The 13,916-nt window shown below is 42.4% G+C and overlaps 2 protein-coding genes across 8 annotated transcripts in view; one reads left to right on the forward strand and one right to left on the reverse strand.

Annotated features, from left to right (window-relative positions):
* Positions 1 to 5,293, reverse strand: part of CEP63 (centrosomal protein 63) — a 62,639-nt gene extending 57,346 nt beyond the window's left edge. For 3 of the 6 annotated variants that reach the window (XM_042998775.1, XM_042998771.1, XM_042998774.1), the window contains exon 1: positions 4,790 to 5,040. In XM_042998775.1, the coding sequence (XP_042854709.1) occupies positions 4,790 to 4,950 (161 nt within the window). In that variant the 5' untranslated portion in view covers positions 4,951 to 5,040. Of the gene's footprint in view, positions 1 to 2,539; positions 2,578 to 4,789; positions 5,041 to 5,087; positions 5,204 to 5,234 lie in introns of those variants that run through there. The other 3 variants (XM_042998772.1, XM_007087403.3, XM_007087404.3) reach the window with 3 other exon arrangements.
* ANAPC13 (anaphase promoting complex subunit 13) lies at positions 5,251 to 13,634 on the forward strand. 2 transcript variants are annotated; one of them, XM_007087401.3, is made up of 3 exons: positions 5,251 to 5,327; positions 7,784 to 7,909; positions 12,370 to 13,634. In XM_007087401.3, the coding sequence occupies exons 2-3, from the start codon at positions 7,811 to 7,813 to the stop codon at positions 12,493 to 12,495; spliced, it is 225 nt and encodes a 74-aa protein (XP_007087463.1). In that variant the 5' UTR covers positions 5,251 to 5,327; positions 7,784 to 7,810; the 3' UTR covers positions 12,496 to 13,634. The 2 variants fall into 2 exon arrangements, with proteins under 2 accessions (XP_007087463.1, XP_042854711.1); XM_042998777.1 differs by lacking the exon at positions 5,251 to 5,327 and adding an exon at positions 5,665 to 6,330.
* Positions 13,635 to 13,916: the final 282 nt, after the last annotated feature.

Consider the following 13,916-nt stretch of genomic DNA (forward strand, 5'->3'; position numbering starts at 1 on the left):
TCCTACTTAAGGGAAAAAACACAAAGTATCAAAGAAATTTTCCAAAATAAAAATGAAATTTTAAAACATTGACCAAACTATCACTCAAAGTCCAGAAAGAATAAGAAGAAAGACCGAGAAATCAGAGTAGATAAAGATACACTTGTACATAGGGAAAATGCCAATAAGCAAAGTCAAAAGATAAATAACAGTATTTGAAAGTTTTATCACAAGGGGTAAATTATCCAATATATAAAAATTTCCTAAAAGTTGAGGGGAAAAAATAATAAATAAATAAAAACCAGACAGGGGGAGGAATCTATAGAATATGGGCAGAAGATATGAACAAGCAGTTCACACAAAAAGAAATGCAAATGACTTTAAACATATGAAAATATCAGCATTATTTTAAATAGCCAAGATAAGGAAGAAGCCCAAGTGTCCAACAATTGATAAAGAAGATGTGGTATGTACATGCAATGGAATATTCAGCCATAAAAAAATAATGAAATCTTGCTATTTGCAACAACATGGATGGAGATGGAGAGTATAATACAAAGCAAAATAAGTCAGAGAAAGATAAATACCATATGATTTCACTCCCATGTTTCAGAAATAAAACAAATGAGCATAGGGATAAGAAAGAGAAAGAAAGAGAGAGAGAGAGAGAGAGAGAGGGAGAGAGAGAGAACAAGAAACACTCTTAACTATACAGAACCAACTGATGGTTACCAGAGGGGACATGGGTGGAGGGGTGGGTGAAATAGGTGATGGGGATTAAGGAGGGCACTTGCTGTGATGAGCACCAGGTGTTGTATGGAAGTACCGATCACTAAGGTGTACACCTGAAATTAATGTAACACTGTATGCTAACTGAAATGAAAATAAAAACTTAATTAAGTTAAAACAAAACATGAAAAGATGTCTCACAAGTAAGAGAAATACAAATTTAAAATACAGAAAGTTATATTTAGATTAACAAAAGCTCAAACGTTTAACAATATACTCTGATACGGCTATGGAAAAACAGGCACTCACATACATGGTAGGCAAATTTGGAACACAGAATGGTATAACTTCTGTAGAGATTTTGGCAATACCTAGCAACTGAGAAATATGCATTTACCCTTTGACCCAACAATGCCACTTCTAGGAAACTATCCCAAAGACACATTGGCAAAAATACAAAGTCACACATGCACAAGGACACACGGTGCAGCACAATGTGCAACAGTAGGACATAGCACAAAAGCCTATCGAGAGAGAGACTAGTTGAATATTCATCCACCAATGGAATGTTATGAAGCTGTCAAAAGGGATAACATACTCCTATGGAAGGATCTACAAGGCATATATTACCAGACGGGGAAAGCAAGTAGATAATGCATTTGTTTTTATCAAAGGATAAATCCAAAGCCAGTAAACATGATACCTATAACAAAGGGAAACAGGGTGGAGAAAGGAGGAATGAAAGCTAAACTTGTCTGGATATCTCTGTTTTACAGATACTTGTTTTGAGAACTATGCTAATTTGTTACATATATAAAAAAATCCAAATTAAAAAAGGAGTATTAAAAATTGGAAACAAAATGAAACAAGTATCAACTAGATATCAAGTTGGCAAACAAACCATATAGCAAATTGTTTCATATGCCTTTAAAATGCAAGTTTTACTGTACATAGCCCAAGTGGGATATATATTAAAGATAAAAAAGAACTGCAAAGAAATCCTAAACACTATTAGGAATCATATGGTTAATAATAAAATTGGTATCATTAACTTAAAACCAATATGTAGAATATAGGATAAGGAAAAAAAGTAATTATGTTAACCTAATGTGGTTCTAAGATTTTCAGCAAGACAAAAAGACACACATATAAGAACAAATACAAAAAACCCCTAAAATGTAAATAATCAGTGTGAATTCTGTATATTTGTTTTAAAAAATGTATTTCTGGGGTGCCTGGGTGCTCAGTCATTTAAGCATCTGACTTCAGCTCAGGTCATGATCTCACAGTTCGTGAGTTTGAGCCCCACATCGGGCTCTGTGCTGACAGGAGCCTCCTTCAGATTCTCCCTCTCTCTCTGCCCCTCTCTCACGTGTGTGTGCGCGCGCGTGTGTGTGTGTGCACACGCGCACACACACGCGCATGCTCTCCCTCTCTCAAAAATACATATTTAAAAAATAATAAATGATAATAAGTGTATTTTCTAACTCTGGCCATCGTAAATCCTAGAGCCATTGACCAAACTAGCAGCAAGAACACCCAGGCTGTGGTCTCTAAATACCATCTTCTACTCAAAGGAACCAGGTCTTTTTGGTGGCCATTAATGTATAAATGAGAGAGGAACATGCTTTTCCAGAAAAAAGGGAATTATCAAAGGCTACTAGTCATATCAAGGTGGACAGGAGCCAACTTAAAGGAGATGCCACTACCCAAAGGTAGGAAAATTTGGGTATTAAAAAACAAAAAACAAAATTGCAGTAAGTTGAAACAGTTTAAATATATTCAAGTCCATGATGATTTTTTAAAAAAATGCAAAAACCCTCACGGTTACCTTTGGAGGTTGCTAGGCCACCAACTCATTACTGTAGTCTGAAAATAGAGGGAAAGAATTAAGCATTTTTTTTTTGCCTTTCCTGTACAAACTACATTTCAAATAGCTGATGGTAGTCAAATGGCTGGTGGGGGAGAGTTGTTCTTCATAAAAGATTTCCAGCTAATAAACACTGAAGGAATGAGAGAATTAGAATATCAGCATTCTGCAATCCCTAATGCAATAATGGATACAGGCAATCTAGATCCATGAAAAGATTTCCCCATTAAGTGAAAAGCTCATAGGGAATTTCACGATGGATGGATTGGGCTACAATACCTGAACGCATTACACTGTTCAATCTTAACACAAGAGAGACAACTCAGGCATTTCATGCCTCTCTGATAATTAATGCAATAGATTGTCTACTGCACCACCTAGGAAATCTTCTTGCCCCCACCACCCTGACCCCCCAAAAAAAACAAAAAACAAAAACAAAAATTAAGGTTGAATCTAATCTTCTAGTGTTATTCAACAGAATTTTCTGTGATTATTGAAATATTTTATGTTTACGCCATTCCAAGGTTAGCCACCAGGCACTTGTGACTATTGGGCATTTAAAATGTGGCTAATGAAACTAGGGAACTGAATTTTTAATTTGATTTCATTTTAATTAATTTAAATACCTGGCTGGTGGCTACTATACTGGACCGTGTGATTCTAAATCTAACTACTGGTTTAAAGGAAATAAAGGGATGTACATGTTAAAGGATGTTATGCGGATACAATCAGTTAACTCTAGACTATTATGGGGAGAAAGGGACATGAGGGAACTGCTCTATTAAAAAAGATTTAAATGATGTATCAACCAAATGCAACATGTGGATCTCTACGAGATTTTGATCCAAACAAACTAATTGTAAACAGTCATTTAAGGGACAGTTGGAAAAAGCAACCCAGACTGAATATTGACATCGTGGTACTTTTATAAATTTTCACAGGTATGATGACACTATTGTGGTTTTATAAAACCAAAAAAGCAAATTTAACTTTCAGAGGAAAAAAAAAAACTAACATAAAAATAAATTCAATCCCTGCAACCACTGTTCATGTTGGCTGCAGATGAATTTCAAATCAAGTTGACTTGTTTTTTTTTTGAAGTAGCGATCTCTAATAGAGTGGATTACTGATGCTGTCTCAACTGGCCACCACTACTACATAAATGAAAATGGGAAGGACAAAGCAAAAGTCCACCTTCTAATGGGAGAAAAATGGCCTCAGTACAATTAAGATACATTTATTAAAAATAATTTGTAAAACCTGAATCTACATACATTTTTAAAGGACGGTGTGTCTAAATGTTTATAAATCTCTACTCATTTCACTTTAATTTTTTTCTAACCCATTTTAATTTCATTTTTACTCTACTGATCACTGATAATGATATAAATGGTAAGAAGCTGATACAAATCTAAAGGCGGTACTGCATTTCAAATAAGAGAATACACTTTATTAAACTACAGCTATAAGTTTAAATATAAATATCTGAAAGTTGCATGTAGTTGATGATCCTTACTAGGACTTCCTCTCCATAGCTATAAAATGAAATGCAACCATGTGGGTAACTATAACAGCAGTGCACCTACCCTACAGTACTGCTTTATTAAAGGAATAAAACAATTTAATGAATCCGATGTAAGGCTCAACGAAAACTACTTTGTGGAAATAAGGGTACTCTAACTATAAATGAAGATTAGTCACTACCAGCAGACTCGTTTTTACTCTCTGATGTTCTAAGGGACGTAAAAAAAACATTGAGCTTGAATTTCCTGTCTTCAAGTATCTTCAAGATTGAAGTGCTCCTAAGGAACTGTCCCTTTTAAACCCTCACTCTATGATATGATTATTTCCCACCCCTGATTTGTTTGGAGCAATCCGTAACTTCAGTCCTTCACGATTTCTGTCACATTTCCGTACCTCCTGTACTAACATTAACTTACTTCAAAAACTGCTTAAGTTCCCCCCCCCCACCCCCCCACCCCCATTAGAGAACCGGCATCAGGTGCCGTCACGGGCCTGTCACAACAATGCTGGGAAGCTAACCAGGTACAGCAGCCTAGGCGGGAGGGCTGTGCCGGGGGTTCCTCCTCTGCAGAGGAAGAGCGGCACGCAGCTGGCTCCGCCACGGAAAACGAGGGCTCGGCGGCAGCTCGCCCCCCCCGCCCCCGGCCGCCCTCCAGCCGGCCCGGCCTCGGGGGAGGGGCTGACAACCTGGCTGGCCCGGACGGTGTGCCGGGCAGGGCCATATTCGCCTTCGCGGGTCCGCACAGCACACGAAGCGAGGCGGACGGGCGGGGCGCCGCAGCGGACCCCGGCCGGCGAAGGCGGGGCTGGTGGCCGGCGGGCTGCTGCGGAGGCCAGCCCCGGGCCATACGGCCGCGCAGCCCGCGGCGCCACCGCAGCCAGGGCTGCCTCCGGGCTAGGGCACGCCCGCCCCTCGCCCGTCGTACAAGCGCACAAGCAGTTACCGGGCCGCCGCGAGCGCGCCCCCGAGCCTTCCCGCCGTTACCTCCGGCCGGGGGCGCGCACGCGCGTCTCCGCCAACCCGACGTCCGGCCTCCGTTGTCTCCACGTTCGTCCCGCCCACTGCCCGCTCGCTTTTGAATCGAAGCTGCGTCCTCCCAGACCTCCCCTCCACGCAAACAAATGGGCTCACCCACATCCGGGAGTCGGAGAGAAAAGGGCTTGGGTCACGTGATGCTGAGGGTGGGGTCTGGTAGAAGCGGGTGCGGCGCTGGGTCCCGCGCGGGTAAGACTTTCTTGCGCCCCTAGTCTGGAGGGACGCCGACGCGTTGCTTCCTCAGCGTCGCCCTTTCCCCATTCCCGTGGGTGGAGGCCGATGGCTTCACTTCATCCTCACAATCACTTTCCCCGGTGCACGCCGTGGTCGGGTGCAAAGGCACTTCCGTGGCGGTTCTGGGCCTCCCCCGCTTCCACATTTGGTGTATCCATCTTGGAGCCGGAAGCCGGGACTGTTGAGCCGTCCCACGCTTCTTACGGATGGTGGTGGCCTGCGAGGGTCATTTCTAGTAAGGGAGAAAAGGCCGTCCCACTTAGATCTTGCTAATTACCTGTTCCCAGAGCGATAAAGTGCAATGATGAGATAAAACGTGTCCCTGCTCCGGGGATCGGACGCACCGAGGGTCTAGGAAAACCATGTAATGAGCAGTGTGACAAGCTCCTGCGGGACACGACCTGGGAGCCAAGTTTTTTAGACTGACTAGGGGTTAGCTGGAAACAAAGGAATTGTAAAGAGCGTTCCAGGCATTGGGACTGTTAAATGTGTAAGAAAAGTTTGCTCAGGAAGGTAGTAGTGGTTCGTTCTGTCGAGTGTGGCAAGTGCTTGGGACAGCGGGCCTTGTGTGGGACATTGAGTGTCTACAATGCTTTCCACTCTTCCAGCCCCTGAAGAGTGAAGGCACATTAGCGTCTGACTCTGGAAATAGGATGTTGACCAGATTAGCTGATCCCAGTGTTGAGTTTGGAAGGAAAAGTAGGCGTTAGTGATGGGGAAAAAAGGCTTTTACGTGCAAAGTCTGGAAAGTGTGGCAGGGTTAGTGGTGTTTCCAAGAGGGACGGCTAAAAAAAGATTGAGGCGAAATTTGGGAAAGATGTGCTGAGTCTTGCTGCAAAATTTACACATATTAATTGGAGACAAGGATACCTGGCAAACTGTTGGAAAGACTACCTAACCTGTTAGGTGGATCCTAAGGACAAGAAGGAAACGTTCAAGGGCAGAATGCCTGCTAAAGGTAGAGTGATTTGAAAAACACTTCACAGAAAGTCACACAATCTATGTGTGACTGGGAAAATTAACTAGTTCTGCTCAACTAGAGAAATGAGGGTATCCCAGGGGACAGCAGCAAGGACAAAGGAATGGCAGCAGGAAAAGGGGCTCTTAAGGGACAGGGATTCCAAAAATGAACTGTATGTAAATTTCCTAAAGTCAATATCCTTATACTTGCTTTATCTACTGGGTAGTACTGAATTAATTCTTGAGTGAAACATCAAGGCTTCATCTGTTTCACTGAAGACAGAACTAGCTGGATACCTTCTGCTTCAGTTTTGCCTGGATCTTTACCATGAGGTCAAAAACTCTTATCCCACCTAACTTGTGTAATTACTACCTAGGCATTAGGGCTATCTTGCAATCATGCTGTTGGGGACAAGCACAGACCTGTCTGAAGGAGTTGGGGTCCACCCCGAAGATTGTTCCTTGTGTGAATGTTCATAGCCTCAGAAACTAGGAGTGACTGGAAGTGCCTTTGGTGCCATTGGCTTCCAGGCCATCAGGATGGCTACTTTATGGCAGGAAGCACAGTAGGGTGATAACCCATAATGAAGAAGCAGAGCCCAAACTTGGAAACAGGGAAACCAGAGGTTTTCTCCATGCTGGCTGCAGCTGTTTAGGAGAAAAATGGAGAATCAGCTATGGCCAAGGAGCTAAGTAACATCTTGACCACTTGGTCCAGGCATTGAAGGGAGTACAGCATTAAAAAATCAGGAAGGAACCCCAAAGGAAAGCAGAAATGGGCAGCATGGGGTCCTGCTACTCTTGTTCACTGGGAGGTGCTCCTTTCAGAACTCTGGTTGGGCACTGTTTTAAGAAGGGAGGCAGTTTTCCTTTACAAACTCAGCTGAGGATTTCTGTCAGATCTGTAGTTGGTTACTTTGTGTGGCCCAGTTCAGTATCTCAGTGTGTTCATTTAGCTCCTGTGCCTAAGGATGCTAATATTAGAGCCAAGGCAGGTGGAGACTTGTAGAAATGTTTCAGGAAAAGGCTAAAGGGGACAGAGAGGAGATTTGGTTATGAACCAGGGATTCATCAAAGGCATCCCGAACAGGGAAAGGTGAACATGCATATTAGGAGAGAAAAGCTACCTTCTAGATATACCGTGGCCTTGTACATAAGGTCACACTGTCACACTGGTCTGTCAACTGAGCTATATCTGATTTCTGTCCTATATATGCTATAAAGCATCCTTCAGCAGCGGGGAGGGCCGGGGGTGGGAGGCAGAATGGAGAGACTGTGATCTTATAAATAAGTTGTCACCTGACCCAAATGAGAAGATGAGTCTTTCCCATTTCCCAGGGTGATGTTATACCAAAAGACACATCCAGGCTAAAAAGCCTGGGGAGTCCTAGTGCTAGATTATATCATCCCTTCAGCCTTCATGTTTAAGAAGTCACCTCTTTGGCTTATAGATCTGACAAGATCAAAGCTGCAGGAGAATGGACAGTGAGGTACAGAGAGATGGGAGGATCTTGGATTTGATTGATGATGCCTGGCGAGAAGACAAGCTGCCGTATGAAGATGTCGCAATACCACTGGTAGGCTATAATTTGTGCCAGCGATGGTGGCTTAGACGTATGATCTGGAGTGTGCTAGTAGATGTAGGATGTCAATGGACAAATAAAACAGTAGGGCAAAGAAATGAAAGCTGTGGACTCCTCTAACTCTAAAAGACCCTGGATAGCTTGACCTTTTTATTTGTAGAGAAATGTGGTTCAGAGAGCTGATATGAGGAGTTCAGTTAGGGGTCACACCAGGACTGGAACCCAAGCGTTCTGAGCCACATTCTGTCCACTGCACCAAAGCTAGTAAACCAGATAATGAGACCTTAATGCACAAGATGGAGTGGAACACGAAGCAGTGGCATTTACTGTGTATTTCCTACTTGTCTACCTGTAGTTGATCAATTGAGATCTTTAGAGACACACTCTTGAAATACACACCTATCCTAGGTTTCCTGGAAAATGTTTGAAAGACACCTGGCTTTTTTGCATTTAGACCAAAAAGGCCCTGCGATATTCTTTTCTTTCCTGATCTCTGGAGAACTGTCCTGCAAGGAGTTTGTTGAACCTCATGTAATAATAAATGATCTAAAAGTTTTTGCGTTTGTAAGGGTGCCTGCATGGCTCAGTTGATTAAGCGTCCGACTCTTGATTTTGGTTCAGGTCATGATCTCACAGTTCATAGAATCAAGTCCCATGTTGGGATTCTCTCTCTCCCTTGCACTCTGTCCCTCCTCCACTCACAAGCGCTCTCTTGCTCTCAAATAAACATTTTTTAAAAATAAAACATAAAAGTTTTGCATTTATAAATGTTTATTTAAAATCCTATGTATGTCATAGAGGCCTAACAAAAAACAAAGAGAACAGGCTCTGGGAACTTTTTCTGTAGAGCACGCCAAGTGCCTTGAGAGGAGCTGTTAATGAAATACAGCTTACAAGTAGACTGCTACTGCTGTTGACCAACAAATAAACTTAAGCTCACCTACATTTTCATTCAAGGTTAAGAGATGATAATATGTTCAATGAATAATACACATATTAAATAATAAGTCACAGCTTAGTTCAAGTTTAGAAAAATAGTCAAAAGAGAGTGCATAATGAGAATTATAGCTGTCACTTACTCAATACCAGTTTTATGCCTTGGACCGAGGTTGAGATTTCATGTATGTTATCTCTAGCCCTTGAAACACCCTTGCAAGAGTAGTAGTGTTATCCTTATTTTACAGTAAGGAAATAGGATCAGAGAGGGGAACTTGTCCAAAGCCCGACAGCTGGTAAGTTGGGACTTCCTACCTAGGTCTGTGTGAAGGCTGCAGATCCTGTCTTGTAAACTTGTTTTTTCATTCGACAAGCATTTTTTTGAAGCCTACTGTATGCCATAAGACTATGTGAACGTCAGATATAGTTCTTGCCCCTGGGGTGCTAGAGAGGCAACATACATAAATAATTACAGTAAGTGTTATAAATGGGTTGTAAACAGCTACATAGGATAGGAAGTGGCTGATTGCCCATTTGGCATCAGGAAGGGCTTTAGGGAGAATATAATATTTAGGCTGGTCATAAGGGAGGGCCAGAAATTTAGTGGGGATAGACAAGGGCACTCCAACAGAGGGGACAGAAGTTCAAAGGCTCAGAGTTTTGAAGGCTTGAGATGGTGAGACATTCACTGTGGATGGAGAAAATATTTGTCATCTAAGGTAGGCAGAAAAGATGGGCTTGGACCAGATTTTGAGAGGAGTATTTGATGTGATGCTTCAACCTCATTCTGAGGATAGCCAGGAATGAGTGGTCTTCAAAATAGAAATCTGTCATGCTCAAATTTGAGTTTTGGAAAATCAGTTCAGCAGTGTTGTTAGAGGATATGTGACATGGAGAAAAGGGCAAATGATTGGGCAGAGGGACCAGTAAGGAAGTGATTGCAGTAGTGTATCAGCAGGGGAGGAGGGCCTGAACAAAGGCACGACACTGGAGGGGAGCTGGTTAATTCTCGACAGGCTCATGGCAGGATTTGGGGACCATTGCTGTGGAAGGGGTTGAGGGAGAGAAATTTCCATGCTAACATCCAGGCTGTAGCCTAGCCTGCTTGCAAATCTGTGTCTTTTCCTGTGTCTTGTGATTCTGAGGCAATGTGTGTACTGGTTAGCTTTTGTTGCTGCCTAACAAATCTCCCCCAAACAGAGTGGCTTGAAACAATAGCAGTTTATCTCATGATTTTGTGGCTGGGCTCAGAGGGTCTTCCAGTCCTTGCCAGCTTGATCCCTGCTGGATCTGCTTGTGCTCTGCAGTCAGCCAGCAGGCCAGCTGGAGGCTGGGTCATCGGGGGACTTGTCACATAATCTGGTAGGTAGCAGGTCGTCAGCTGGGATGGCGAGGTGCTTAGGCCCAAGTTTCATTATCCAGCAGACTAGCCTAGACTGCACATGGCTGTCTCGGGGTTCCAAGAGCAGCGGGAGACCAACGGTGAGGCTGCCTGGAGCTCAGGCTGACAGCGAGCCCACTGACACTGCAGCTGCTCTGTGTTAGCCAAAGTAAGGCACTTGGCCAGTCCCAACCTGAAACTGGGGAAAGAGGACTCTGCCTTTTCATAGGAGTAGCTGCCAAGAATCGAGGCCATTTTGCAGTAAAGCATATAATTGATGGTTGGGTTTATGATACCGCAGGATACTGTGCGTTTGTTTTCCAAGCACATACGCTTTTTTTTTTTAACCTTGGCATTCATTGCAAGAGACAGTAGTGACCAAATGAAAGACATTATTTCAGAACATATACCACGGATAAGGTGAAATTAAGTAAAGTTGCTTGTCTGCCAATCACATAATTCATTAGCAAAGGACTTGTTTATGCTTTGTCAGCTATAAATAATTATTGAAAACAAACTTCCTCTTTAAGTTTGAATGTATCATTGTGTTACAGTAAATGGTAGTTCTTTGCAGTTTGTACAGATGTGTTTGAATCTCAGTATTATGTTGTATGTTGTAAAACAAGATGTATGTGGTTCAGATAATACTCGTACAAACTGTAAGTAAATCATTTTATATATATTGAATTATTTTATTTTTACAAATTTTTAAAAATGTTTTTATTTATTTTTGAGACAGAGAGAGACACAGAGCATGAGCAGGGGAGGGGCAGAGAGAGGGGGAGACACAGAATCTGAAGCAGGTTCCAGGCTCTGAGCTGTCAGCACAGAGCCCAACGCAGGGCTCAAACTCATGGATGGTGAGACCATGACCTGAGCTGGTCGGGTGTTCAACCGACTGAGCCACCCAGGGGCCCCACTATTTTGAATAATTTTAAAGGATAAAAACATTACTATATTCATATACTGCAAAATGGAATTCAGTGGGAAATCCTAAGTCTCAGTATCGGGTAACACTTTGCTGCCCCCCTCAAAAGGTATAAATTCAGGTAGTTAAAAAGACATATATTTGTGTCAGTGAACTCTGGTACAAAGCAAAATCCTGGTAGTAATAAATTTAAATTTAAACTCCAAGGAAACTATCAAAAGTTCTCAACACATACAAAAATATGGTTAACTAACTATGTGAAGCGATGGATGTGTTAACTAACCTTATTGCAATAATCATTTCATAATACATACATGTATCATCATCATGTCATATACCTCAAACTTATACAGTGTTACATGTAAATTAAATCTCATGCTGAAAAATCTATATGTCAGATTCTATACTAAGTGTGGCCCATGATTTACCATTCTAAGAAAATTGCTGGCCGGATATGAACTGGTCATTTGCAGGATTTATGTTGCTATGCTCCATCACTAGAGGGAAGCCTCACCTATCATGTTACATTTTCAGTGCTTGCCACTTAATAATAATTTGAGCATGTTGGGGACAGGATAGTTTGTTTTGTTTTATCTTAATACATTTCTTGTGCTTAAGGAATATTCCAGCAAATGTGGTATTCTATTAAAGCAGCCTCCCCAGAAGAGAGTCAGTAGGGGGTCTTTTCAGTGATCCTAGCCACTAGTAATAACAGCAGCTATTTCTTGAGCATTGGATGGCCCCCACAGTGGTGAGCACTTGATCTCATTTACTTGATCTCATTTGGTCTTCATAGCTGTCCTATGAGGTGATGGCTCCTTTTTCCTCCCATTGCCAAAGAGAAAACAAAGGCTCCAGGAGTTTGAATACCTTGCCCAGGTAACCCAGCAAAGGGTGGCATTGTGGGCTTGGATCCCAGTGGCTTCCAAAAGCCTGTGCTCTCATCCTTCTGCCACCACTGCCTCTTGCACAAGCGCCAGAGTCGTGGTGCTACTGTTCCCTACTACAGACATCAGGGCACATGTGAGCGATACATGTGATATTTCCTCACGTTTTTTTATCCTAGTTCTTTCTTTACGATACATTTCTGTCAATTATGCTGCCTGTTTCTAAGAACTCACAGGTTTCAATTCTAAGTACTCTTGAGTTTTAAGGGGCTTATTAATGCAGAATCTACCAGCGTTCTGAATGTCCATTGTACCGTTTCAGAATGAGCTTCCTGAACCGGAACAGGACAACGGTGGCACCACAGAATCTGTTAAAGAGCAAGAAATGAAGTGGACCGACTTGGCCTTACAGTACCTCCATGAGAACGTTCCCCCTGTAGGAAACTAACACCTGGCTCCCTTTTCATGGACGGATTTTTTTTAGAATACGTAGGGGCACTAAGGTAGCTCAGTGGTTAAACATCCAACTCTTGATTTCAGCTTAGGTCATGATCTCACCGTTTTTGAGATAGAGCTTTGTATCGGACTCCATGCTAACGGTGTGGAGTCTGCTTGGGATTCTCTCCCTCTCTCTCTGCCTCTTCCCCAGGTGCACACATGCACGCGCGCTCTCTCTCTCTAAAATAAATAAAAATTAAAAAAATTAAAAACTACATATTTTCTTTCATTCTCCTAATTCAGATCTTGAAGTGATAAAGCTACACTCAAAAATGTACACCCACTTAGTTTGTGGAAGCAAAGTGCAATGTGAAAATACTTAACAGAATGAGAAACAGATTTCTCAGGAATGCAGAATATTTGGCCCTTGAACCGAAAGTTCTTCATTCACTAGCTTGTGTTTGAATGTAAGTGGTTCAACATTTGCCTTTAACTCTGATTTTGCTCTACTCGGAGTTTAACACATGCCAACTACTTACACGTGTCCTGTGACACAGGTGATTAAAAACACAAGAGGGATGGGCAAAGACAGGAAGCCAGATGTAAGGAGAGCATTAACTTGTCCTTGCCTCCCTCTGAGAGGCAGTCTGAGCAATGGCCTGTAGCACCTGCAGGTGGAACGCGTGTCTAGATGATCCTGTTGGCTGATTGGTGGGATTCCTAAGATTCCCCATGGCATTTTCAAACTTTGGATAAGTTTACAGATTAAAGGTTATCTGGCAGGTATCTCTGCTCTCCCTACTAGTTAACTTGGTGCCACTGGAAAGGACCTTTGGCAAACCGGACCACTAGTGTTACCCAGTAACAAGATTTCATATTTTCTAAGAGTCCTTTCAGATGCAATGGAAACACCACAAAGTCCACGTTCAGCTACACTTTTGTATAAGAACCCATGTTGTGAAAAACATATCCATGGACATTTATCACCTGTCATTATGCTTCTGTTGAGTGGTGTTTCTTATTTTCTTACCCAGGTTGTGAACTGTAGAAAGAGCCCCTGGCTTATATTTCTGTATCCCTCTTTCAAAAACTAGAAACACTAGGGGCGCCTGGGTGGCCCACTTGGTTAAACGTCCAACTTCGGCACAGGTCATGATCTCACAGTTCATGGGTTCAAGCCCCACACTGGGCTCTGTGCTGATGGCTTAGAGCCAGAGCCTGCTTTGGATTCTATGTGTCTCTGTCTGCCACTCACCCACTTACACTCTGTCTCTCAAAAACAAATAAATGTTTTTAAAAAAGTCTCTCATCTTTTTTTATGGGGTCTTTCTGTTTACCTAGCTTTTAGGAAGAAATATGTCAGAAATGGCTCTAGAGTTTCCATCAGAAACAGTTGTAGCAACTCTCCTGTAATCCAAATACATCCAGGCT

Source organism: Panthera tigris, chromosome C2, assembly GCF_018350195.1.
Source record: "Panthera tigris isolate Pti1 chromosome C2, P.tigris_Pti1_mat1.1, whole genome shotgun sequence".
In the NCBI taxonomy this organism is placed as follows: domain Eukaryota; kingdom Metazoa; phylum Chordata; class Mammalia; order Carnivora; family Felidae; genus Panthera; species Panthera tigris.

Bases quoted from the DNA above. Each gene is read 5' to 3' on its own strand.
- ANAPC13 (XM_007087401.3), top strand. From the start codon at position 7,811: ATGGACAGTGAGGTACAGAGAGATGGGAGGATCTTGGATTTGATTGAT. The intron at 7,910-12,369 runs GTAGGCTATAAT...GTACCGTTTCAG, and splicing joins AAGATGTCGCAATACCACTG to AATGAGCTTCCTGAACCGGA.